Source organism: Acipenser ruthenus, chromosome 20, assembly GCF_902713425.1.
Source record: "Acipenser ruthenus chromosome 20, fAciRut3.2 maternal haplotype, whole genome shotgun sequence".
Classification (NCBI taxonomy): domain Eukaryota; kingdom Metazoa; phylum Chordata; class Actinopteri; order Acipenseriformes; family Acipenseridae; genus Acipenser; species Acipenser ruthenus.
The window spans coordinates 1,079,890-1,104,736 of NC_081208.1; the positions used below are offsets into that span (position 1 = coordinate 1,079,890).

Consider the following 24,847-nt stretch of genomic DNA (forward strand, 5'->3'; position numbering starts at 1 on the left):
GGGGGGACCGTGGTTTTGAAAAGACGAATGTATTAGAAAAGATAACAAGGCAATGCAGTGTGTATATATATATATATATATATATATATATATATATATATATATATATATATAAAATCTCCTGTATAAAAGTGACTCCCACATGGATTCAATTATCCCCAAACTCCAGTTATGTTGGAAACTATTTCAATCCAACTTAGGCCAGGCTCTGGAACACAGAACAGGTTTCTTGTCTTATCTCTGGAATTGCATACGGAATGGAATGAAGTTCTGGATTCTGTTTCCAATCAGGCATTGACAGCTAAGTGCAAGTTAGGAACACCTTTGTCCAGTTTGACGTTGCAAGCCAAATACTGTGAATAACCTGAACAAAAATACAAATGCTTGAAGGTCTCAGCTTGCACTTGTCTTACTGGGGATTCTTCGGGGTAATGCACTGCTGTCCCAATGGGATATTTCTGTAAGGAGGACCTGTACGATTACATCAGTGTGTCACATGACATCAAAGTGATTTATTTGGCTTATTAAGTTGCAGGGCGCCTTGCCACATTATTACATGAGGGTTCTCTTTCAAAAGGAGGTGCAGAATCAGGTAACGGATGCCAAAGACTGTGTCATCATCTCTGGCTCCTCTTGCATTGCTCAGCAGCTCAGGGGTAAGACCTGGGATGCAAATAGAGTCATTATCTTTTATAGTTTAACATGAAGACATGTACAAACAAGCTCGGTCAGTGACTCTCAAATAAAGAACTATGAAAATACATAAGGTACACAGAGTATAGGTTAAGGAACATTGTCTAACCCTTTGCTGGAAAAATACTGCATATACTGCAAAGTTCAAGGGTCACGGACAGACAGGCGTTCTGGAATGCAGAAATCAAAAATCGAAATCTGATTCCACAGCGGGCCGAGATATTTAACTGAAAGCCAGTTCAATGTTTGCTACAGAATAGAAGATGACTACAATATCAGAGACACAGATCTCAAAACCATCCAAAAGGATGGATAGTCATCTTAAAAACCAATAAATTGACCCTGTGCAGGTCACTTAACCTCCTTGTGCTCCGTCTTTCGGGTGAGACGTAATTGTAAGTGACTCTGCAGCTGATGCATACACCCTAGTCTCTGTAAGTCTCCTTGGATAAAAGCATCTGCTAAAAAAACAAATAATAATAATAATAATAATTATTAATAATAAATTATGGAATGGTACTTATATTTTAAAAGCATCTTTAGGACACACCCAGACACAAATACAGGATGTTTTGATAATTACTGTACCGAAGAGTATTTGGGTGTGAGATTAAATTGCAGAGCTGTACGGACATGTTCAAAGTTTTACATCAGACACACACGCAATGGGATGACGGGTGTATGCTGTTGTTCTGGGTGGTGGTGCTGTTCTGAAGCTATCCCAAACAGTTACATCATGGGTCAGCAGGCATCTCTGCTTGTGTTTGACAGGAGCTGTGGAGTCCTGGACATGCACAGAGCTGAAGGATTCTCTGGTATAACCTGCTACATTGTTTCCACATGAGAGTGCTTGAATTGTTCCAGGATGAAGGAGAGGATTGCCCTGTTTGCACAAAAAAGCAAGCATTTCAGTTTTAACTGCAACACTTCCTGGATTACTGTAACGTGCAATTCGTGCTGTCAATGTCATCCAACTCTATACTTTGAAGTTTTCAGGGACATGATTGTGAGGACCCTGTGTGTATCGCACTCTGGTTTGAATGGGTATGAGGTGTCAAGCACTCTGAAGGCACAGAATCGATTGCCCCATTGCTTTGGGTACGGTGTGATAGTACTTCAGTTTTGCTTTTCTCCATGGAGGAAAGAAATGAGTTGTCAGGGCAAACATTGGCCCTATTTCTACAAGCTTTCTTCTGAAAACAATACAGCAGTTTTAATATTATACAATTAGCAGGAAAAGCACGTCATGCACTGAAACAAAAGCGTGCAAGAGTTTGAGGTTTAAAAGAACCACCAGTGGCAACGGCTCTGATAAACAATGCCACAGCACTGTACTGACTTAGCAAAAGTAACAGGTCAGTCATCCGTGAATTCTTTAAACTAAATAGTTTGTTTCGAGCCCGGAGGCTAATGTCCCGAGGGAGGGGTAGGCTCTGTAATTGGAGCTGTTTTTCACTTGTCAGGGAAAACTCCGAGATAATTAGATTTAACAGGACAAGTGTTGTCTTTGGCACATGTTCAATAACTTGATGTTTTGAGAAAACAATACATTCAGATGCTGTAGCTTTCCGGGGTAAACACAAAAACACAAAGAGGTTTAATACTTGGTGATTCTAATTTAGAATTTCGATTTCCAGCTGTACAGGTACCTCAAAAGATCACTCCAGAATTGGAAAGTCAGTAATCGCAACAATTACCCAACTTGGTAACTTTGATTTGGTAGCACAGAACAATTGCAGGTTTTCACACTTAGAAACTGCCACTGAAAATCATTTTCAACAAACACATGCCTGATTTCACAAACTCTGACAAGCACCAGTCTTGAACTATCTAATCTCATGCAAGAAAGGAAGAGCAAGATTAGAGGCAATCTCGGTTTGTGAAACCAGACAATGCAATTACACGTTTTAGGGTTAAAAGCACTGCGCATTGAAAAGAACTACACATGCTCCCAATACTCCCAGGCAGCTTCCATTTTATTATTATTAGAGTTTCAACTAAAACAATAATGTTATAATAAAAAAAAAAAACTGTGACCAACAATCCTCAGCGAAGCAGTACAGATTCAACACTCGAGTCGTTTGCCTCTTGTTCCAGGAGACACACGTTTTGACAAGGTGTTCTTTTTCAATGCCTCAGTTTCCTTGCGCCAATCGAATATCATCAATACAAACTGCCTGCATGAACTCAGCTGCGTACTACTGTGTACTACAGGAAACCCCTAATCTCCGGGGAATGTGGTTTAAGCTTTTTGTACTACACAACTAATATTGGTGCAAGTTGTGTCTTGGACTAAACCGGTATTAGATGATGGAGGAATGGCATTAATCCCCTTCGTCCACATGTATACGCTTGAAACCCCTGCTGTTTTACTCATGGTTACCCTGCATGCCAGGCTTCTTACTCATTCATTCCTTTGTTCTCCCAGTTTGGGTGTGTTTCACAGCTCCATAGCGTACAAACATGTCTACAAGAAAACTACTTTAGAGTATTAAGCGTAATCCTCTGACCAGTTATGGAAAAATACCCAAATCATTTTATATTGTAATAAATACATACAAATGTTATATATAATTTATATTAATTAGTGCTACCCCTTGATAATGCTGTAGGTGGGAGCCATAGTTAAGAGACCACACGGTTTGTGTTCCGCTATATAAAGAGAATACTAGCCTTAGTGTGATGGCATTATGGGGCAAATAGGAGCCATGACCGTACTTTTATAACCTGTTCCACAGTATAAAGGGGGAGCACTTTGTATGTATTTAATTACGGTGTACAAATGTATTCAAACACAATCTTTTCATAGACCCCCTAAGCAGATCCGAGTATTGTTAAGCAAAGGTATATATTTTGTTGTAAGTTTTAGTTTCCCTGCCAGACTACATACACTCAAGCTATTAAGATGTTGTTGTTCTGCAATTACTGTATAGGTTAAATTGGGTTAGTTCTGTACTGTGGCTTAAATATTGGATGCTAAGTTCTTTCAATCGCCAGGTCACAGGGGACATTGGGAATTAAGATCAGTTTTGAACAGGCGTAACCAGCAATGATGATAAAATAGGATCCTGGTATGTACTCCAACGATACAGCATATTATTTTGTGAATTTTGCAAGGCAGTGATTTTAGTTTTGCATATCCTTACGTTGCGAACGACTTGTTATCCAGTCATCTTTCTAACCCCAACCACTTTCACCTGCCACCACCCTAGCCTCACCTAACCTGTCATGCCATCATTACTGCATTGTAAACACAGTCACACGAAGCATGGCTCTGCTTGTAGAGCTTTATTTTTTACCTGATACAGCCATTTCACTGGTTTTTGCCTCTAGATAACATATTAAACATATCAAGTAAGGTGTTTGCTTGCATAACTGTTCTGTACTGGCAGTAAGTTTCAGTGAAATTATTTTAACTGCACCCTTACACCTTCTACCTGAAAATGAACACCTTGACGTTTAAACAAACACAAAAACACAAGATTTAGATACTAGAGCTTTATTCTTCATCTTCTTCAGCTAAACCAAAAGCAAACACTCAGCAACGGGAACACGTTACAGCAGCAGCGGGCACAGCAAGAAGCACGAACATGAGTGAAACAAACCCGACACCATGCAGTCAGCTCTGAGCACAAGGAGGCCGTTTCAAAGCTTGCATATATGTTTTTAAATGTTTTATATGGTTTTCCTTTTCCAGGGAAAGTGCAATGCAATTGTGGTTAATGTCACCACATGGCTGTTTAGTCCATGTAAACATTAAGATTTGAATGAATTTGAAAGGTTTGGTTTGTTTAAATGAGAAACACCTAAAACACACGCATGCATATTTAAAACATAAAAGCAGAGCCCGCTTTAAATCACAAGTTCACATACATTGCACCAGAATCCAACTACATCACTGCAATAGCTAGAGAAATTCTGCAGGACTCCAGAGAAGCTACATCAAGGTCACGGAGGTTTCCACAGAGAGCATTTTTTTGTGGCTTCATAGAGATTATATTTTTTAAAGAAAAAAAAAAAAAGCAGCTTCCTACACCCTGCTTATGCACCAATAGCATGTTACAGGTTTCTTCTCCTTTAAAAAAAAAATTCTCAGGTTTTATTTTTCTGCTCATATGCTGCAAATAACTTAGGTGCATGGTTTGTTTAATAACATTTGCGAATGCTCTGAAACTGAGAATATTCCTCCATAAATGTTAAGTGTTAGAAATGCAGAAAACCTTTAGACTACCATATACTTTTCCGGAGTTACAATGGTTAAAAGAAAAAAAAACAAAAAAAAACAAAAACAAATCTAAAACAAAAAACAGCAGAAGTGAACCCTCAGGTCCAAACCAAGATGTTTTGTGAACCCGAATGATCCGGTGCACGCAGCCTGACCCCGTGGGATTTCAGCCCAGTGCTAAATGCTGTTAGACCCCCTGGTCACTGTTTCGGACGTGTCGTTATCATCGAAGGACAGCAACGCAGAGCGGGTTAGAAATCAGGTGTGGGTTCCGTCCTTTCTGGAGGACTTACTCAGGGAACAGAGTTCAGGAGATCCTGGAGGAAGCTGTCCGGATCTGGAATTTCTGCCAGAAGTCCTGGAATGAGGGAATGCAATTGAGAAACACTCCGCTTTACAGTTTACATTTGCTATGTCATGCACTAGCATCCCAGCATGAACAACGCAACAAAATCTGCTGATAGTCTAGGAGTTGGGGGGGGACTGCAGCTCAGAAATAAGATGGTAAGGTGCTGTCTGAATGCGAGCATAGGACGTTACCTGTAAAAGTGATCTTTCACTGACTCCTAACTTTGCCAACATTTACTTATTTATTTTAAACTGCGTCTCGTACTAACCCACGACATCCAGGAACTCTGAAAAGGACTCTGCTGGCATGAACTCCTCCTGGAAGGTCTTGAGAGCCTTGTCCGACTCCTCGTAGATGGGCATGTCGCTGTGCCGGATGTACTCTGCCAGGGAGAAGGACCAGCCTCCTTCTGTGTTACTAGTGGGCACCTTCTGCAGAGCAAGAGAACCATGTCAGGGGAATCAGCTGGCCATTAAGTCTGTGCAAAACTCAACTGCTGTGGTCTGGCAGGATGCAGAACACTGGCCTTGTGATTAGATTACATTAAATAGGATTAAGGTCCTGTTTAGAACCAAGCCCTGGGGTCGGAATGGCCCTCGTAGGCCGAGGGGCTACACTGAAATCATAACTTGCAGGAGTCAACAGCAGCACAGCATTAAGAGATACGCAAGCAAGTAAATGAACTGGTTTTTAAGAAAAGCCTGTCTCTTACCTTAAACATTTCATAGATGAGATCTACCAACCCCCAGAAGAGCAGCGAAGAGCGGTACACTGCATACTCCTTCACAGCTTTGTCTGCCAGTCTGGAAGAGAGCAAGCCGCAGAGGTTTAGGACTAGCACCTGCATTTAGAGTATCTTTTTAGCACATAAACTGATGCATGTAGACTTGACCATACAAGGAGGTCACAACTTGAATGGAATAACCCACATTATCCTTATGATAAAATAAACAGCAGATTTCAGGGAGTGGGGGGAAACAGACAGTTCAGCACCCCTCAAATCAGCTCCCCCTCCCAGTTCTTGTGGTGGATGCTGGTTCGGTGTCATTTGTCACTATGACATGTTGAGCAGTAGATCACCCAACAGTCTATTAGCCCACAGTCCCACCAACCTGCCGCACATTACCAATATGGAACAGAGACAGTAGTGTTTAAAGCAATTGAGCTAGGGAGGATGCTTTGAAGGATAACATTTCTGAATAGATGAAATTGATTTCCTTTTATGATGGGAGTAACCAGTCAGTTTGAGTCCTGACTTGCTCCTGTGTGTGTCTCACGTTCGCTGGTATTTCAGCAGCAGTTCTATCTGATGAGTCAATTGCCTTTCCCTTGCAGATTGAGACGAGAATGAAAACGCCCTTTTAAAATGTAACAAGACTATTGTAAAGAAAAGACTTTGTTAAAACGCGTAGGATTAAAGTACCATCCTCACAAAAGAAAAGGAATGCAAACGATGTTCGATTCTCAAAAAGGGAAGAAAAATACAATGCAGAACGCAAAACAGAAAAGCAGGCTGGAAATAAAGAATGAGGTGTCTCTGCAGTACCAAACTTCAAGCACGTGCAGAAACAGATCAAGCTCCGTATTCTGTGAAACCACCTCTTGCTACACGGAGTGGAAATTCAACCACTTACTTGGTTTGCAATTTCAGCATCTCAAAAGATTAAAATTAATAGTCGAACCACAGTGATTCAGAGTACACAGTGATCTTTGTGTCATGGTGGAGCACAGATCTAGCCCTTTCCGAGTGCACAGCACAAACACTCCAGATTACAGTACGAACACAGGTGATGACCTTCATGCCTGTCCCATCCCTTCAACAGACAGGATACAGCCACCCATTGTGGCTCCGAGAGACTTAGAACCACGTCTCCTAGTGACTCCAGTGCAAGAAAATGATTGCACTTCCTTCAGCGTTGTCAATGGCTCATTAATTATTGAAACTTAATAATGATGCCTCCCTAACTCATGAATACTAAACTGCTACTTGTGCGAAGGCTATTACTGCCTCCTGTATTAGGTTATGCAGGGACCTCTTTTACATGCAATGAAAACAACTTGTTAAAACATTCATTTTCAACACTCAACAAGCATACAGGGTTTTTCGTAACATTCTGCTTCAACCAGAAATCTATTAAGCCCCACTGCCCAAGATCAACATGCAGGCTAATTTAGCCAGTTAAGCAAAGTAGTTATGCTTTAACAGAAGTAGGTAATTAGTAAAAAGGCCTGTCTGGACAACTTCAAACACTGATTTAAATGCAAGGCTTTAGTGAAATGGGCACTCTTTTTTCAGATGGATGCACAGTTCCATGGAGTACTGCAAACGAAACGCATACAACTGATCCGTGCAGGAGACTAAAACACAGGAAGTTTTCAGCTTCCCATATTGATCTAATACATGTTATCCTCCTGTGGGGGAAATAAATCCATAAAAAAAACTGTGGAATAAAAGCAGCTGCTGAGCAGAGCGATGGATTTTTGTCCTGTAAAACAGCTGATCTAAAAATATTACTTGTAATAAAAAACAGTGTTGTAGCAACTCTTATTAAAGATACATCTGTAGGCTCAATATTCATTGCAAACGGACACAAAAATGTCTCCTCAAATCCTACCAACTGCCATTATACAAGACACCACAATTCATTATAAGAAACAGCATGAAACAGACAGCGTGCTTTTAAAAATGGCAGTAAATTAGAGACGGAGAGAGACGCTGTGGACAGAAAGTGATCTCAGCAATGTTTAAATGAGCAGGCATCCAGGATCAAGCTGCGATGCCATGACAGATGAAATAATACAGATGCAAAAGGGAGGAGATGTTTCTTCCAGGGTCTTATCTCCAGAAGGTTGAGAAACCGTTTCTTATATTGCCTCCCATTAATAACGTCTGTTCATGGGAATGGGGAGCTGTTGCAGAATTTGGAATACAGTCTGTGAGGTTGATAAACAACACATGTAACAATTGGCTGGAAGTTCGGTTTAAATTATTAGATGCTTTCAGTAGCAGACAGAGGTACTGCCAAATAGTTTGAAAAATGATACACAGCATCTTGTTTTAATGAAAAAAAATATATATTTTCTAGACCTCTGCAGCATTAATATAGTGCTTATGTCTATTTTCTTTCATAAGGGAGTAAGCAGCCTCTGTGTTAAACAAAAGACAAAAACACTTCGAACCAAGGGCAGGCCAGGGAAATGGGAAAATTATCTGTAGGCGAGTCTTAGTGTTACAATATTCACAAACAATACGTGTTTTACAGGAAGAAGGTGTGCCACTGTTTACAGGGTAGGACTGCTTGTCTTTTGTAACACTTACAAACAGGTTGAAAATCCAAGGACTGCAAAGATGAAAGACATTCATGCAAAGAACACGTTTTGTGTTGACAGTGAAGTTATGCTGTCCCTCTTCCCAGAGAGGATGTTAGAAATGTTCTGCTGTGCTCATTCTGGGGTGACCTACGTGTCAAAGTCATTTGAAAAGCTCAGTGTGCATGCTATTCTGTCAGAGCTCAGACCTACCACATGCATGATGCTCTGTAACTGAGATGAAGGCAGCCGACCGCCGATCAATAACTACCAGGCATGAGGAGGGGTACACTTTATACAACATTTACACACTGGAGAACGTCACAGCTTGGCTTATATTAGCTCACTGAGAAATGGAATTGCAAAGATATCCATATCTGCATTCCATCTAGCGTCGGTCCAGGTTTAAGTGCAATATTTCTATGATTTGAAGTTTAGTGTATCTAAAATAAAATATTTAGTAAATGATTAAATAGTGGAATACTGAGGCAGCCCATATTCGTTTCAGTGCACAAGAAAACTGTGCAATTTGCGGAAAAGGGTGCTAGACAAGCTCAAGGAAACAAGAGAGCAGCGAGAGGGAGCTGACTGCTGGCTCTTACTTGCTGGCGCCCCCTGGTGACACCTTCCTGACGTGCGTGGCGACCAGGAGCCGGCGCAGGAAGTCGATGCGCGTGGCTCTCCAGCGCTCGGGGGGCAGGATGTGCACAGCCATCAGGGTGAAGTAGTGCGGCCCGTCCACCTCCAAGGAGTTCTCCAGCCACTTCTCCTTGGGCTGCTCCAGGAAACTCTGCAGGTTCTTCTCCTCCCGCGACGTGGCCCTCGTCCTGCAACGATATTCATTACTGCACCGGACCTTAGCCTGCCTCCTTCTGTAAAAGCGGGCTGCCAACTGCGTTAATGCAGGACTGTAAAACTGGGCTGCCTACTGCGTTAATGCAAATTTAATCACAGGCGTCCAGAGACCTACAACACATTTCCCTTTTTCCCTTTGTATCGTGTTACATAAAAAAAAAAAAAAAGTGAACCCGTGCATGAAATCCTAAATGTGGTTGAGCGAACCACAGCGCAGAGGCAGCTGAAGACTCACGTGTTGAGCACATAGAGCACGGTGTGGATCATGTAGGGGATGAGGTGGATGTTGCTCTCCCTGCCCCCACCTCCAGTGTCCACGCTGAAGGACTGCTCCGTGGCGAAGCGCAGGAACAGCAGCTTGATATCGTGGATGTTTAGCTGGTAGGTGGGCTCGCGCTGGCCTGTGCACTCCTGCAGGTACGTGTTGTGCCTGAAGGTTTCAAAAGTAACAGCAATCGTAAATCAATGAAGGAAAGAGGAGGAATGTCGGCAGCAACAAAACGTTATAAGAATACATCTACTGAAACACGTTTCTAAAACAGATTTAGCTTCCCATTTGTATTGTTTCCTTTGTTTAGGTCATCCAATCTTTCAGCAAACAATCCTCTCTCTACTCAGAACCGCCACAGTCTATGAATACATTTATTTATTTTATTAATTCGCAATTGGCATGCCACTTCAAAACATGAAGAGGCTATTATTTTAATATCCTCTTGCTGCTGTTCGTTCTTAATCTCTGTGGATTATTTTGACGATACAAACAAAACGGCCTTTGCGGGCATGCTAAAACAGCTTGTCTCAATACAAGCAATGGATTAAATGTTTAACAAAAAGTGACGTCAGTGACAAGGATTTCAATGACACATTACAACAGGCGTCAGTATCATAAAAAACAAAAGCACCCTGACCTACAAATAAATTATGTGAAATGTCACATCTTGACTTCCCCACGCATAATGTAATACACATTCCAGAACCCAAGACAAAGTCAATCTGCAGGAAGCTCGCTTAAAACACGAAGCCGGACTCACCTGGCCAAACACGTGGCGAAGGCAGACTCTGGGACGTGAGGCCCCCAGACAGGAAGCAGTCCGTTACACTTCGTATTGGCGTTCTGCAGGGCGGCGCTCTCCCATTCCTCACGCCCCCGGGCCAGCCTAAAAACGCCAGGCGGACACAATGCGAAACATTAAATCGCTATTGTAAATAACGTATTTAAAAAGTAAGGAAGGTGAGAAGCTTCTCCATACCTGACAGCAGCGAGATGACAGTCGTAATGGACAATGTTAAAGTGCGAGACAGTGCTGTAGCCTTGCTGTTTGCGGGGCTTGTTCTCAAACTCCTCCACAGCTACGCGCTTTGTGAACGTGTAAATACCCAGGACTTTCGTCGGCTGCAGAGGGGGAGGGAAGACAGCAGCGTGTTGTTAGCAAAGGGTGACGGCTTGTACCTGCACATGACACACACATCCCGTCACTGTGGGTAATTGAAGCCTCACCTGGAACTTGTATCCCTCCCGGCAGATACAGCAGGTCAGACCCGGCTCTTCGATCAGCTCCTCCATCTGTTTGAGTAACAAGGTCTTTGTCACCACCTGGCCCTTCTCGTTGGTCTGAAAAAGAAGGCAGTTTAATTAATATACAGCTATGGCTAAAAGTTTTGCATCACCTAGAATTATAGGATTGAGACAAAGTAAACAAAAAAAAAAGCTGTATAAACATAATTTAGATCTTTTATTTTACATCATGTTGTAATCAAAGAAACTACAAAATGATATCGGAAGTCTACGCAGTACAGTATTTCATGTTAGATTTCGAAATGCCACACTTCTATTTGTCAGTTTTTTCCGTTAAGTATATGGAAACACTACGAAGCGGTATGCAATTCAATATGTTAATGTAACATTATTCAGTGGGTTTCATGCGACTATGAAGCAAAATTAGTTAATTCTATAGGGTTGCTGATGAACACACACACACAAAAAAAGTTTGCTTCTTCATATCAGAGAATAAGCGTTTTACAGTACGACACACGTTGCTGAACTCTGTGGCGGAAGCCGTCTGATGCAGTAATAACAGGGATCTCACCGTCATTCCCAGTGTCCCCAGTGCCTTCTGCCTCATAGCCATGGCCATGCGCTTCTTCTCGGCCCTGGTCTCCTTGCGGGCCGCGTCGATCTTCAGGTTCACCTCGGGGTGCTCCCGCAGCGCGTCCAGCAGGTTCTCCGCCAGCGTCCCGATGCCCTCGTCGCTCGACACCTGCTCCAGCTTGTGCAGGTTTGTGATGGAGTCAGTCCCGATTAATACCTGCTCAGAGCCAACGTGCAGTTAACGGTTATTCAAAAGAAAAAGAAAGTGGCCTCAAACTGGGCCTCTCTGAGCAACCCCCCTCTCCTTTACCTGTGTGGGCGGGTGCTGGGTGGCCAGCCCCCGGAGCAGCCTCAGGATGTAGGGCAGGCCAGGGCGGGAGAGGAACTTCTTCCACACGTCAGCGTCAAGGCTGGAAAAACACAGTCATAGTTATAAGCTGAAGGGAGTAATCTAACATGCCACTCTACTGCCAGACAATGTTGGCTCCAGGAGTGGAACGCTTCTTGTTTGATCTAGTTGTTATGGGCAAGTACATAATCCCTTTGCACCCAAAATATTTATCGAGTTCGTCATCACCCCAAACTGTACCCCCTTCAATGGCTTTTGTACTTGATCAGCAGACAGCAACGCGTCTAAAGACTTTTGCACGTGTGAACCATGAAAAGGGGAATTACTTTTTGGCGCTGGGGAGGTGCTTCTCCATGTAATCCAGCGCGTTCTGGGTGATTCCCTTCTGCAGGATGAGGTCTTTCAGGTGGTGTCCGTTGCTGTTGTTCTTGATGCCGGCCGCGATCTTGCAGAAACAGTCCAGGAAGACCTTGTCGTCGGCGCTGTGCTCTTCATCGTACCTGCATTGGTGGAATAAAAAGGAGACATTATCAATACTGGGATCAAACTCCAAATTCATTGGTTTGGCACTAGGGACACTCGTTTTCACAAAGCATTTACCACTGTGTTAAGTAATAGCTTCTTAATGACATTTTACAGACCAAGCAAGAAAACTACTAAAGGTGCACGTTGAAGCTCTTAACGAACTGGTGTTAATATACCATGGTGGTAAACGTTTGTGAATATGGCCCTCGTTGAGTTATATTGATTTAGGTGCGCAAAATACTGCTCGTGTCTCCTCGCAGCGGAGAAAGCGACAGATCCACTCACTTGTCAAAGATGCAGTAGGGTTTGAATCGGTCCACTAGGATCTGCATCTTGTCCACCTCCCCGAAGGACAGGTAGGGGATGATTCGGAGAAGACCCTGCAGCACGCTGGGGTTGGAACGCACAAAGGGAGTGTTGATCTGGTCCAGCAGCATTACCAGCTGGTCCTTATCCCCTGTCAGCAGCAGGTTACCCTGGGGAGGAATAAACAGAAGAGTTAATCATCCAAGTTACAGGGGGGGGAAAAAAAAACAAAACAAAAAACCAAAACAAAAAAAACACAGGCTTTATGCAGAGTCACTTAATTCGTTTTTTTCTTTTCTTAATAATGCATGGTTGGGCATCCAGCACAAAATTCGACAATCTAATATAGACACTATTACATGCATTCCAGTAAATGAAGAAATCACTATAGACCAGATGTTAATGTGCTAATCCCCTCCATCTAAAAAAAGGAGCTGCAGTGACAATCTGGCAGGAAGCCTTTAAAATGGTATTGTAGAAGTATTACACATGCTGAGATTTCTGAAAACCAGAAACTGGACGAACGGAATCCTTACTTTGTCTTCAGAGAGTGTCTCTGCATTGGCTTCATCCAGTATGATCTCCATGATGCTGAGGACCTGCTCTGCAATGGAGGCGCCGCCAGAGTCTTTACTTTCCTGCTCAGCCACCAGCGCCTGGGACACACACACACACACACACAGAGACACACACAGAGACACACACACACACACACACACAGAGACACACACACACACACACACACAGAGACACACACAGAGACAGGGGTCATTGGAGGACGGCTTCGCTTAACGCAATTCCCTTCTCTTATTAAAAACGGTTTGATCTGTCGTTAAACGATCACTCACCAGGTTAAGAGTGCCAAGCATCACGTTGAGGGTGTTCATCTCGGGTTTGACCAGCTGCTGTCTGTTGATTTTCACCTTCACGCAGTAACTGAACAACTTCAATAACACCTGGAGGACCAGAAACCAAACTGTTACGCATCCTGCTGCGGGATCAAATTCTCACTACATCTGTAGGGTTAGCAATTTAAATTTGGCACTGAAAAACGACAGCTCAGTAATCTGAAGGTAATTGCGTAGGCTGAATTGCAAAACAAAACACACGTGGCCCGCAGTTGGTTCTCATGCCTGCAGAAGGATCAGCGATTGCTATGGGTACTCACAGTGAGGAGGTGGCGCCCCTGCTTGAAGTCCTTGATTCCAGACAGTCTGCTCAGCATACACTCCAGTCCCCCACACTGAGCCATCACGCCAGCCATTTTGTACACCTCTTCCTCGTCCTCCTCTTCATCTGAAGAAACAGAAGGGGCAAGCTTGTCAATATATTTCAAAACCCAATTACAAAACTTTCTAAGCAGTTTGGCTATACAGGACAGTCTAAAACCCAGTACCTGTTGTGGAGTCCAGCGACTCTATAAACTCTTCAGTAGCATCTCCAAGAAGCCCTCTCATGCGGTAGATGATTCTCATGGGCTCTCCCTAAATAGGAAACAAACCCGCATCAGCACCAGCAACACAGGAGATGCTAGCAGATGAGAAACCGCAACAGAAGAAGATACGAGGCAATTCTCAGAGCTTTACCGTAACTGGATTCAGGATGTATTTATAAGAAGAGAATCTCAATGCTCACCTCATTCGTGGGACACCACACCTTCTTGTAGACCTCTGCAACAGGGAGATCAAGGCTGATGATTTTATTATTAACCAGGAGCTTAAAAAAAAAAAAAAAAAGGAGAGTCAAAGTTACCCTTTCTCTTTGTTAAAAAACCTGAACCAAAAAGAATCTCTATTTCTGCACTGTTGTGCATGATACCTCCATGCCGCTGTCATCCTCCAACAGGGCCACCAGGTCACAGTCCTGGCAGATCTTGTTCTTGATGTCTCTCATGAGCGGCCCGATCCCAGGCTCGTTGCTGCTGTAGGGGTTCCCCGGCATCCTGCCCTGCAGGAAGTCCTCCTGCTGTGGGTCCTTCTCCAGGGTCACGAAGAACTCGGTCACCTCGTTCTCCTCCTGAACCGACAAGGTAATGGCAACACATCATGTCATTAAGAGATGCTGCTACGTATACAATACAATTATAAAACTTTCTTTCTGGAAAAAGAAAAATCAAGCACTCACCGGGTAAATGATACTGCAGAGCCGCTCGAAGATAAAGACCGGTGTTCTGTAATCATCCAGGTTGTAGCGCTTGGTGGTTTCGATGCACACAGCCATGAAAGCCTTGGTTTCTGATTCCGTGCCTAGATAACAATGAACACACGTTTGAGATGTAAGCCTTCTTTTCGATCGCACGCTAAAAGGAAGGGCTCCTGCAACGTCGCCGCGGCTCACCTGTGGTCATGTCCTCCAGCATCTCCAGCAGCATGTCCTGGGTTTCATCTATCAGCTTGGTTCTCTGAACCACCAGCTTCCGAAGGCACAGGTATCCGTTCAGGACCGTGCCCACCAGCCGGCTCTTGAAGTGACGCTTAATGGACTCCACCTCGACAAAGGAGGACAGCAGGCCTGCGGGAAACAGAGCAGAGATAGATCAGGTATTCCCTTTCGAGAAACTATCATGCTCACCAATGTGCGATTCTCAACATTACAAACCGGTCTAGTCTAAAAAGAAACGCATCATCTCCCTGGAACTAAAACACAATGAATGAATCTGAAACCAATAAAATTAACTCATTTTGCTTCATAAACTCGAATGAAACCTGCTGAATAACGTTATGTTAACATACTGCTTTGTAGTTTTCCAGATACGTAATGAAAAATGTGACATTTCGAAATCTATCAATCAAATACTGTATGGCTTCTGGTAGACTTTTGCAATATCATTTTGTAGTTTCTTAGAATTACCTGATTTAAATAAGATAAAAATTATGTATATATATATATATATATATATATATATTAGACACACACACTAAAATTCTTGGTGATGCAAAACTTTTGGCCACAGCTGTGCATATATCTTGCAGCAGGCAGGTTGCCATCAGAGCCCATTCTCAGTATGCAGTACCTGTCAGGCTCTTCAATGCATATCCTTGCTGCAGGTCTGTGCTCAGGGTTGCCTCCTCCAGGGCCAATAAATGTGCAATTTCCTGTCAGAACACACAGAGTCATTAGAACACAATCACCCCCAGCTCGCTGTGCAGCAGCAGCAGCTTAGTAACACAGCACTCCCTTCAGTTATAAGGTTTTATAAAACCTTTTCTATTCATCACATCTGTAGCTAGTCTTTAAACACAGTGTAATCACATATGCAGCTCCAAACATGTACAACCCCTGTTGGTGCTGCAAGACAGATTTATGCCTAACTATTCCCTAAAAAGAAAAGAAAAAAAAAAATCCACTAATAACAGGGGCGTCCCATTATTCTAAACTGTTTCTTATTTCCAGATGGACAGAAATATCTTCTTAATGCCATGGAGAGTGTGTATGTGCACATTTAGATCATGCAAACACTTCTCCGCCATTTTAAGACACAAGGCAGGCTTTTAATGCTGCATTGTTTAGCTTAATAATGGAAGCATCTACAATAGCATTTTGTCCTGTACTCTAGACACGATGTAATAGTGCCCCCTCCCCATGCACACACACCATGCTCTTTCGGCTCTTACCTTGGTGATGAGGTTCCCGATGTATGGCAGAACCCCCCGTGCCGCCAGGTACACCTTCCAGTGAGCCGGCTTGATGAGTTTCTGATAAAGGGCCAGATATTCAGCCGCACACTCCCCTGCAATGCTGAGCTCGTCCAGGTAACTGGAAGAGGAATGATTCAACCAAGTTAAAGACTACAGTGAATGCATATACAATCAGGGCATTTTTTATAAATATTTTAAAAAGGCAGTGGTGGTGGTGGCGGCTAGACTTTGCATAAATTTGAATGAAACCTTTACCATTACAACTTTTGTTTTCTACATATTTTTTATTTTTCTATAAAACAAAACTACCATCTGCCCTGCAGAACAGTTTGCAAGGAATTATTTTGCATGCATCTATTTACAAAACCTTGGCAAATAACTAGACGAGATACGTGTTAAAAGAAAGCTCCTAGTAATCATTGTCTAGCGGGGATTGGGATCTTGCTGCTGTGACAGGCAGACTGACATACCTGGTTAGCAGGTCAAGAACTTGCTGCTTGCGGCTGGGGATGGTGGTCAGAGCCTCCACGATGGTGCAGGCAGCCTGCCGAGCAGCCTGGGTCGCGGGGGTGAACAGAACCTAGGAGAAAGAGACGTCATCTTTCAGTAATACAACCGTTTCTGCATGGCTTCAGGACACCCCATGAGCACAAATCTGGCTCTACTTAATGTAAGTAAGGTAGTCCGAGATTAGTGTTAGAATCAGGGGGTGGGGGTGAAATCAGCTGTTTCGGTTCTGTCTTCATCAAACTTAAAAGTTTTACTCGAAACTGATTTTAAAAGAAAGCTCTCTGTATTGAAGAAACACACATTACAGTAGTTAGTCTCGGGTTTCCAGTGCCCTTGTACATTACCTGCCGAAGCCAGTTATTGTGTCCCAGCTTGAGATCCAGAGGGGACGTTCTCTTCCCTCGCTTGCTCATGAATTGCTTCCACTTCCACACGTATTTCTCCAGCAGGTACTGCCGATGCAGCTCTGCTTTGTTTGGGGGCTTGTTGCCGGAGTCTTGGGCTGCTTGGCAAGGTACAAAAGTGCTTTAATATATTGAAACTGAAAACATACAGAGTGAAAACATTCTTTTTTTACATTTCTAAGCTCAAGAACAACAACTGCCAGATAAAAAAATGAATCTGGACGCAAAATCACATTTTTGTCTGGAAGCTGAAAATAAAACAAAGTCGTTTTAATAAAATGGTGGTTTTTACCTCTGGCTGGAAGGCACTTTTTCCAGGCTTCGTAAGAAGCTTTTGAGTCTTTCTTGAGCCAGAGCTGAGCCTGCGCGTGGATCTCGTTGCTGTAAGGCTTGACAGTGGTCAGAGACTCTACAGGAATTTCCTACGCAGAGAAGAAAATGCAGCCGTGAATACAACGATGCATAGAAGCTGTACAACTAAATAATTCACTTGCATTATAAAAAAAACAAAAAACACAGAATGACTGATGATGGATGTGAATCTGCTCTGCAGCACCTTGTTCTTCTTGCTGGTGGGGGCCGGTGGTTTGATAAGTTTCTGTAGGATCCTCAAGCACATCAGGGTGATGTTCTCCACCACCACAGGAGTCTTGATGTTCACAGCCATCAGGAACAGGCTGAGGGCTGCATACAAACAAGCAGGAAGAGGTTCATCGTCACAGCCCCAGCTAGCGAGCTGCCATCACAAAAAAAAAAAAAAAAAATCTGTGCAGAAGCTGCCACTCACCACAGCGAAGACGAAGCTCCCAGCAGCCACCTTCCTTAGCTATGGAATCCGTCAGCAGCAGCATCTCATACTGAAGGCTGCTGGCCTGTAATGCAATTTATAAACAAACAGCGGTCAGACACACACAACTTAATCTAGAAAAATCACATATGTGATTTTTTAAACAGTCATTCCAGCTACTCCTCACCAGATCCGGATTAGCCCAGTGCCCTTTGAGTGCCGCGGAGACTTTAGCAATGATCAGGTCGTTCATCTTCTGCGTTGCATCAGGATTGTCTCTGCCACGGAGAAAGCAATGGGGAAATCATTAATTCAGAAGACACTAGGGGAGGAAAACACAGTAAGCAAGAACAGCACAACAGTTTGGAAGAGGAATTAAACATGAGAGACTGGGCGGGGGGTGGGGGGTGGTGCTGACACTAAAAGGGCATGATCGTAAGGATTTGAGAATTCAAAAACGTCTAAATGCGTGTTGCTGCTTATTTTAGGGCAGGAGAAACAAAAGAAGCACAACAGTTCGGGAGGGAAAGAAATATAATTTATATAATACAAGGCAACTGACAGCCTGAGCATTCCCTCTGTGAATGAATGAATGAAGTGAGAACGGAGAGCCCCATCAGGAGAGCAGGCGTACCTGGTGAGGAGGCACATGAGCTGCCGCACTTCCTCCCTCATGGTGGCGGCACCGCGGCGCAGGTTATACTCGAAGAGCTCGCGGATCAGGCCCTGCAGTACCAGGATCTGCCTGATGGCGGTGTTGGAGGCCAGGGCGCGCAGCAGCGTGATGCAGTGCTCCGTGACGGCCGAGGCGCAGCCGTAGCACTTGGTGGAGGAGGTGTGGCCGCAGCCCAGCACCGACAGCGCCCGGTACTGGCTGGCGGTGATCGTGGGCTGGGCCGTGGTGCGCGAGGATTTCGTGGCCGCCTCTCGCTGCTGCAGATCATACTCCAGCAGCTCCCTCCGGGAGGCCAGCACTTTCTGGTGTCAGAAAACAATTTTACATCCGATTAGCTAATAAACCCAGCAGATGACCCTCAGTACACTGAATCACACAGAGGCAGGGAGGGAGGGACTACAGAATACAATCTGATGCTTAAAAGCCAGGCTTTATTGCTGCATTGCAAGGCTTAAAGGACAACCAGGGGGAAGGGTGGCTTGACGCTTTGATTTCCCTGTTATAGGCATCAGTATAATGTGGTATTGTAAGGGTTGTTCTCCCTAGATGTATCACACGGATGTGTTTTTCCTACCTGTATGATTTTGGAGAGCTCGTCGAAGGAGGTCTTGCAGTCTCCAGAGTACTCCTGGGCCAGCTGCTGAATGTACCTGTTCACACTGGCTGAGGAGGCGCCGAGTCCTGCTCCACTGCCAGCGTCATCCTGAAACACATTCAATAAATATACATTTAAAAAAAAAAGAGTAAGCAGTTTACCCTTCGAATTGTAGATCAAAGACACTCTTTAATGACGAGTTACTAGCGACACATATCAAGCACCTATGCCAAATCCTGCCTACTACAAAATCAGATTTCATTTTATTTACTGCAAATGTATATTCTGGAGCAAATTCTCAGTAAATATTCTGTCTGGAGCTCATTTCAGCTGGTTCGCAGTTTGCAAAGGGATTTATTCTTCGTTTCAGGCTCACCTGTGGTTTCTCCGGAGCGGCCTCGTTCACTTTGGAAAGCAGGCTCTCCAGCTGTGGACGGTGTCCCATCAGCTGATGGTAAACCCGGTCAGCCTTGTCCAGGAGAGTGTTGATGTTCGTTACAGCCTGCAAGGGAACAACATTTCAATTACAATCCCCATGCAATGCAGGGGGACTACTTTAATTAGTCATTTGGCAGACGCTTTTAACCAAAGCGACTTAAGAGACTAGGGGGTGAGCTATGCATCACAACTGCTGCTGCAGAGTCACTTACAACAGGACCTCTGTTTTACGTCTCATCGGAAGGACAGAGCACAAGGAGGTTAAGTGACTTGCTCAGGGTCACACACAGCGAGTCAGTGGCTGAACTGGGAACCTCCTGGCAGCAAGCCCTTTTCTTTAACCACTGGACCACCAAGCCTACTTGGTGAGCAAGTTAGTTCCGTCAACTTGCCTTGTACATTAATATATCTTACTTTTTTCCGGTCTTCCTCGTTCTCAATTGGGTCCACTGCGCAGCAGGGCTTAGCATAGAGCATGAAATCAAAGCGGGCGTATTTACAGAAGCCACAGGCATTGCACAGGAAAGGGTCCTTTTCATCATAGTTGATAGATCTGAAATTATAATTTGAAGAAATATATATATATATATTAATAATAAATAATAATTTTAGAACTTGCTTAGATGAACCAAAACTAATTCAGCCATACTTGCAAGTTTACTCCCCTACCCTTTGCAATCTAACACTTAAGCACAGATTTCAAAATACTTCACTGGCCAGCAACAAGATCTGATTATTAACTGTTCTTAAAATACATCTGTTACAGCAGTAATAAGATGAAATGGCACCCTCCTGTCTGATGTTAAGATGGTCTATAACATCCTCTACCCATGCCCTCCACGCACCTGCACTTGTGGCACTGATACACGTTCTCTCCACAGTTGCCACAGACGCCGGGGTTGGCCGGGACGGAGGCGCTGCAGCGTGGGCACTGCAGGGTCTCGGTGGAAGCCTGGTAATTCTCGTAGAAATCTGAAAACTCGATCATCAGGTTGGACGCCACGATGGGGAGAGGCAGATCAATCTTCACCTCCGTCTGACCCGGGGTCAACTGCACCTTCTTTGCTTTGTGCCAGCGAGCCGGTCTAGACAAAAAAAAAAGGATTTAAGAGATTTAAATATTTCCAATCAATTCAAACCAAATCTACTGGGGGCTACATGAATATCTCAGCACTGTTAAAGGTGGTAGTCTTTTGGATTAAACATATACCTAAAGTTTCACAGACCCCGATTAGCTGTACCTAATGTTACTGTGGGTACTGTAGTCCAAGAACAGTGTTAATCTAGGTCTGTGAAACCACCCCCATAACTGTTTTCATATCTCAGATTTGAGGTTAAAATATAAACACTTTTACGAATACGGCGAAATGTAGCTTAAAGGAACTCAAAAGGTGACATCAACACTCACTTGTTTTTCAGTTCTACGATAGCCTGCACCGTCCTGTTGTTGTAGTACAGGTTGATGGTTCGAACCATTTTAGTGCGCTTCAGGTCCCCAATTTTCACCGTCACTTTGCTGATGGTGTGGCTGCCGATGAGCTTGACCACCTGCTGTGTGGTGGTGTAGCGGGTATCCACCTTGATAGAGGACAGCTTGATGTTCTGCAGGTCACAAATACCGTGTGTAAATAACCTGGACGCACTTTCAAATGGTCTCATGGAGAAAAATCTATGATTTTATACACTTACAGAAAAGGGTACTTCAGGATTATTGCAGACAAGACAAGGGTCACTTTCCAGGTAGTAACCATCAAACTCCACCAGTCCAGACAGAGTGCTGGGAACAAAAGAGAAATTGTAAACAGATTATTGAAAAGCACCCGTACAATAGCATGGCTTTAACAAGCAGCATGCCCTTATATCCAGCCTGGCTGCTTCCAGATCATAGACTCACTTGTAGATGTTGGAGTTGGGATGGTTTGTCAGAATGTGGTTCTGGGTTCGGAGAATCTCTACAGCCTTCTGGGAGTATTCTTTTAGCTGCAAAACAAGAATTTGCATCAGAGTAAGATGGGGAAATTTTGCGGGAAAAAATAAATAAATAAATAAATAAATAAAATCTCCAGTTTGCTCCAGGTTACAGTGCTGGTACAATTACCTTCTTCTCAGTCTGGAGAGTCTTCAGTGAGAAGTACCCCAGGAGATCCACAAACTGGGCTGCTTTGCGCCCGTAGGCTGGCAGCTCGGGCCAGATCGCCCACATCAGGTCCAGGAGGAGCTCCTGCTGAGACTTACTGGAGTTCCTAGGATTTAAACACAACACTGAAGTCAGCCCCCCCACGGTTTCAGGTTTCAGCTCGTGCATCTACAAGAAGTGCAATAATTTACCACCCCTGTATGCACACGATTCAAGAAGACACATTTACTTGTGCAGAAACCAAGATGAATTTAACTGTAAGGATCATCCTCAGCGGGGCTGTAACAAGCTAAAACTGCTGTGAGTGTGGAGTCCAGGTGTGCAGGGCTACCTGTAGATGTGCAGGGCCAGACAGTGAGCCTGCCAGCGCACAGAGGAGGCGTTGGACTCCAGCAGGAAGCAGCGCAGGAACTGGATCAGAGTCTCCTTGTCAGCAAACGTATTCAGCTGGCTCACCAGAGCCATGCACAGCTGGTCCTCCTGACTGCCCGAGCCTTCTCCTGAAAAGACGCATGCATTCCAATGATACACTGCAGCTAGACACTCTACAAGAGACATCCGTGCACTCAGCGATTAAAAGGGGAAGCAGTGATTTAATACACACACTGTATGGAGGTCAACAGGTTGATGCAGTGCTATCTGCTGGTTGAATATAACTGTTCTACAGGTTTTCTTGAAGTGTACTTGTCATTCTGTGCAATATAGAAATTCTCTCGCACACCGCTCTTATCAACAAATTAGTTGTTGTAGTTTTGATTTTCTTCAGGCTGCTCACCATGCTGTTTTGAAACACAAAAAAAAAAGAAACGGCGTGAACTCAAAACGAGAATCCGTTTTCAATGCTCACCATCCTTGTCTTTCTCCTTGTCCTCTTTCTTGCTCTTCTTGCTGGAGGAGGAGGAGGACTTGCTCTGGGAGCCTGACTGGGAGCCGGACCCCCCAGCTGTGGAGCCCCCTGAGGAGGTGGAGAGGACCTTGCTGCCACACAGAGCACAGGAGAGCAGCTGCAGCAGCACCGGGGACACGCCCTCATCCACCAGGAAACTCACCTGCAGCAGGAAGTACAGCACCGCTGGGGAGGAAACACATAGCACAGCTTCACAGCATGCAGGTACGTGGCTTGAAACTCATACTGGCCCCCGTACACGGTCCAGGCTTTCAAAACTACCTTCAATTAAGCATGTTATTTAAAATTCTGCTAAACAAATCTTTCCTCCATTTAGCTGCATGAACAAACTTACAGACCAGGGTCAGTTCAGAACAGATAGAAGTATAACATGTCTGAATATAGAGATGTACTTACAGTCATCCTTGATGCAGAACTTCTGCCAGTTCACAGTTCGCTGGGTGGCAATTTCAGCACATGCTTTCAGATGCTCCATCTTTATAAAATTAGAAAAAAATCCACAATATAAATCTATAGGTCTTCTATCTATAGGTCTAGTTGCTACCAAGAATGAAGGCATATCGTCTGTCTAACTGCAGGCTCTCAAAAACAGAAAATGGAATCTTTAAATATTAGGGATGACTTTTACTGATTAGAATTTAACAATCTATTGCGACTCCCATTGTGTGGCTGTTTGAGCCTTTCCAGGTTTTTCCTGCAAAGTCTTAATTATAGAAGTCACACCTGTACAAACGGCGCGTGGTGGTGTGTGTCTAATTAAGCACCGAAAACTGGAATGGCCGCTACACTAAACCCTGCACTTGATTAGGAAGCCAGCGCAGTGCTTACCAGGCTGATGAGGGTGTCGTACTGCAGAGCTGAGCCGGAGGTAGCGGTGAGCACTCCAGCACGCAGGAAGATCCCCTGCTCCTCCAGCAGCTTCTTGATCCCTCGCATGTGCGAGTCCAGGGTGTGCAGGTCCCGGAGTTGCCGGTACTTCTCTTTTGAGCCGCAGATGAACAGCAGCAGCTTGCGCACTTGCCGGCGGACGAAGGGAGTCTGCTGGATCATCAAATACTGTGATAAAATAAGAACAGAATTATTAATAAATGAGTCATTCAGCAGACGCATATATCCAACTTACAGAGACTAGAGGGTGAGCTATGCATCAACAACTGCTGCTGCAGAGTCACTTACAACAGGACCTCGGTTTTACATCTCACCCGAAGGACGGATACAGTGAAGATCTGCAGGGTAATATAATGCAAACCTGCAGGGCAACGGAAGCCCACATGAATCTATCATATTTTATAAGATTTTATTTCTTTCTTTATTTTACGCCTTTTTTTTTCAAATTATGAAAATCGAAATGATCTGCAAACAAAAGTAGCAAAAGTAACTGCCACGAGGCTCTTATTGTTTTCTTCTAGGAAGGGATCACAGAGTGCAGCCTTACCTCCGACAGGTAGTAGAACCAGGAGTGGTCAAAGACAGGAGGTGGGATGCGTGGGCTGGCATCTGCGATTTTCTTAATCTGGTACGGCAAGCGGAGCACCATCTCCGTCAGCAGCTGGGAATAGGCTTCGAATACATCTGCAGCGTGGCCCTGAAAACACAGGGAGAAGAAGAATAGAAACATTACAACACGCCGATTTAGAAGAGCAGTTTAGTGTACAGCTATGGCCACCTAGAACTTTAGGACTGAGACAATTTAAAAAAAAAAATATATATATATATATATATTAATATATTAGATTTTGATTTTGAAATGTTACACTTTGTTTCTTTTGTGGCAGTTTTTTGTTAACTACAAAGCAGTATGTAATTAAATATGTCAATATAACTTTATCCAGCAGGTTTCATTCGACTTTATGAAACAAAAGTTGTTAATTCTACAGCGGGATGCAATGTTGGCCCAATAATACCGTTTAGTAGGATTCATATCAGTAAAAATTCACAGAGTGACACATTATGTTTGTCTTAGAAGTCAATATACTTGCCTTAGCAGTGAAAATCATCATGAATTCCTTACATCAAATTGATCACATCAATGCAGCTTCACGGCAGTGGAGCTAC

The 24,847-nt window shown here is 43.9% G+C and overlaps 1 protein-coding gene across 5 annotated transcripts in view; it reads right to left on the minus strand.

The window, feature by feature from the left end:
* Nucleotides 1-4,176: 4,176 nt before the first annotated feature.
* The window catches only part of LOC117425748 (E3 ubiquitin-protein ligase UBR4), a 50,351-nt gene continuing 29,680 nt past the window's right edge, over nt 4,177-24,847 (minus strand). For 3 of the 5 annotated variants that reach the window (XM_058993027.1, XM_058993026.1, XM_058993028.1), the window contains 42 exons: nt 24,228-24,377; nt 23,621-23,848; nt 23,189-23,267; nt 22,733-22,957; nt 22,217-22,385; nt 21,847-21,991; nt 21,643-21,728; nt 21,438-21,525; nt 21,157-21,350; nt 20,594-20,833; nt 20,163-20,301; nt 19,687-19,812; nt 19,290-19,418; nt 18,674-19,017; nt 18,227-18,317; nt 18,040-18,124; nt 17,809-17,936; nt 17,545-17,674; nt 17,193-17,350; nt 16,809-16,918; nt 16,315-16,456; nt 15,714-15,795; nt 15,038-15,211; nt 14,825-14,946; nt 14,519-14,716; nt 14,336-14,416; nt 14,097-14,184; nt 13,869-13,996; nt 13,549-13,656; nt 13,237-13,356; nt 12,680-12,870; nt 12,196-12,369; nt 11,831-11,930; nt 11,519-11,737; nt 10,930-11,043; nt 10,682-10,824; nt 10,463-10,588; nt 9,667-9,861; nt 9,179-9,403; nt 5,980-6,070; nt 5,536-5,698; nt 4,177-5,276 (listed from right to left, as the gene is read on the minus strand). In XM_058993027.1, coding sequence (XP_058849010.1) covers nt 5,212-5,276; nt 5,536-5,698; nt 5,980-6,070; nt 9,179-9,403; nt 9,667-9,861; nt 10,463-10,588; nt 10,682-10,824; nt 10,930-11,043; nt 11,519-11,737; nt 11,831-11,930; nt 12,196-12,369; nt 12,680-12,870; nt 13,237-13,356; nt 13,549-13,656; nt 13,869-13,996; nt 14,097-14,184; nt 14,336-14,416; nt 14,519-14,716; nt 14,825-14,946; nt 15,038-15,211; nt 15,714-15,795; nt 16,315-16,456; nt 16,809-16,918; nt 17,193-17,350; nt 17,545-17,674; nt 17,809-17,936; nt 18,040-18,124; nt 18,227-18,317; nt 18,674-19,017; nt 19,290-19,418; nt 19,687-19,812; nt 20,163-20,301; nt 20,594-20,833; nt 21,157-21,350; nt 21,438-21,525; nt 21,643-21,728; nt 21,847-21,991; nt 22,217-22,385; nt 22,733-22,957; nt 23,189-23,267; nt 23,621-23,848; nt 24,228-24,377 — 6,093 coding nt within the window. In that variant the 3' untranslated portion in view covers nt 4,177-5,211. Of the gene's footprint in view, nt 5,277-5,535; nt 5,699-5,979; nt 6,071-9,178; nt 9,404-9,666; nt 9,862-10,462; nt 10,589-10,681; nt 10,825-10,929; nt 11,044-11,518; nt 11,738-11,830; nt 11,931-12,195; nt 12,370-12,679; nt 12,871-13,236; nt 13,357-13,548; nt 13,657-13,868; nt 13,997-14,096; nt 14,185-14,335; nt 14,417-14,518; nt 14,717-14,824; nt 14,947-15,037; nt 15,212-15,713; nt 15,796-16,314; nt 16,457-16,808; nt 16,919-17,192; nt 17,354-17,544; nt 17,675-17,808; nt 17,937-18,039; nt 18,125-18,226; nt 18,318-18,673; nt 19,018-19,289; nt 19,419-19,686; nt 19,813-20,162; nt 20,302-20,593; nt 20,834-21,156; nt 21,351-21,437; nt 21,526-21,642; nt 21,729-21,846; nt 21,992-22,216; nt 22,386-22,732; nt 22,958-23,188; nt 23,268-23,620; nt 23,849-24,227; nt 24,378-24,847 lie in introns of all 5 variants that reach the window. The other 2 variants (XM_058993025.1, XM_058993024.1) reach the window with 1 other exon arrangement.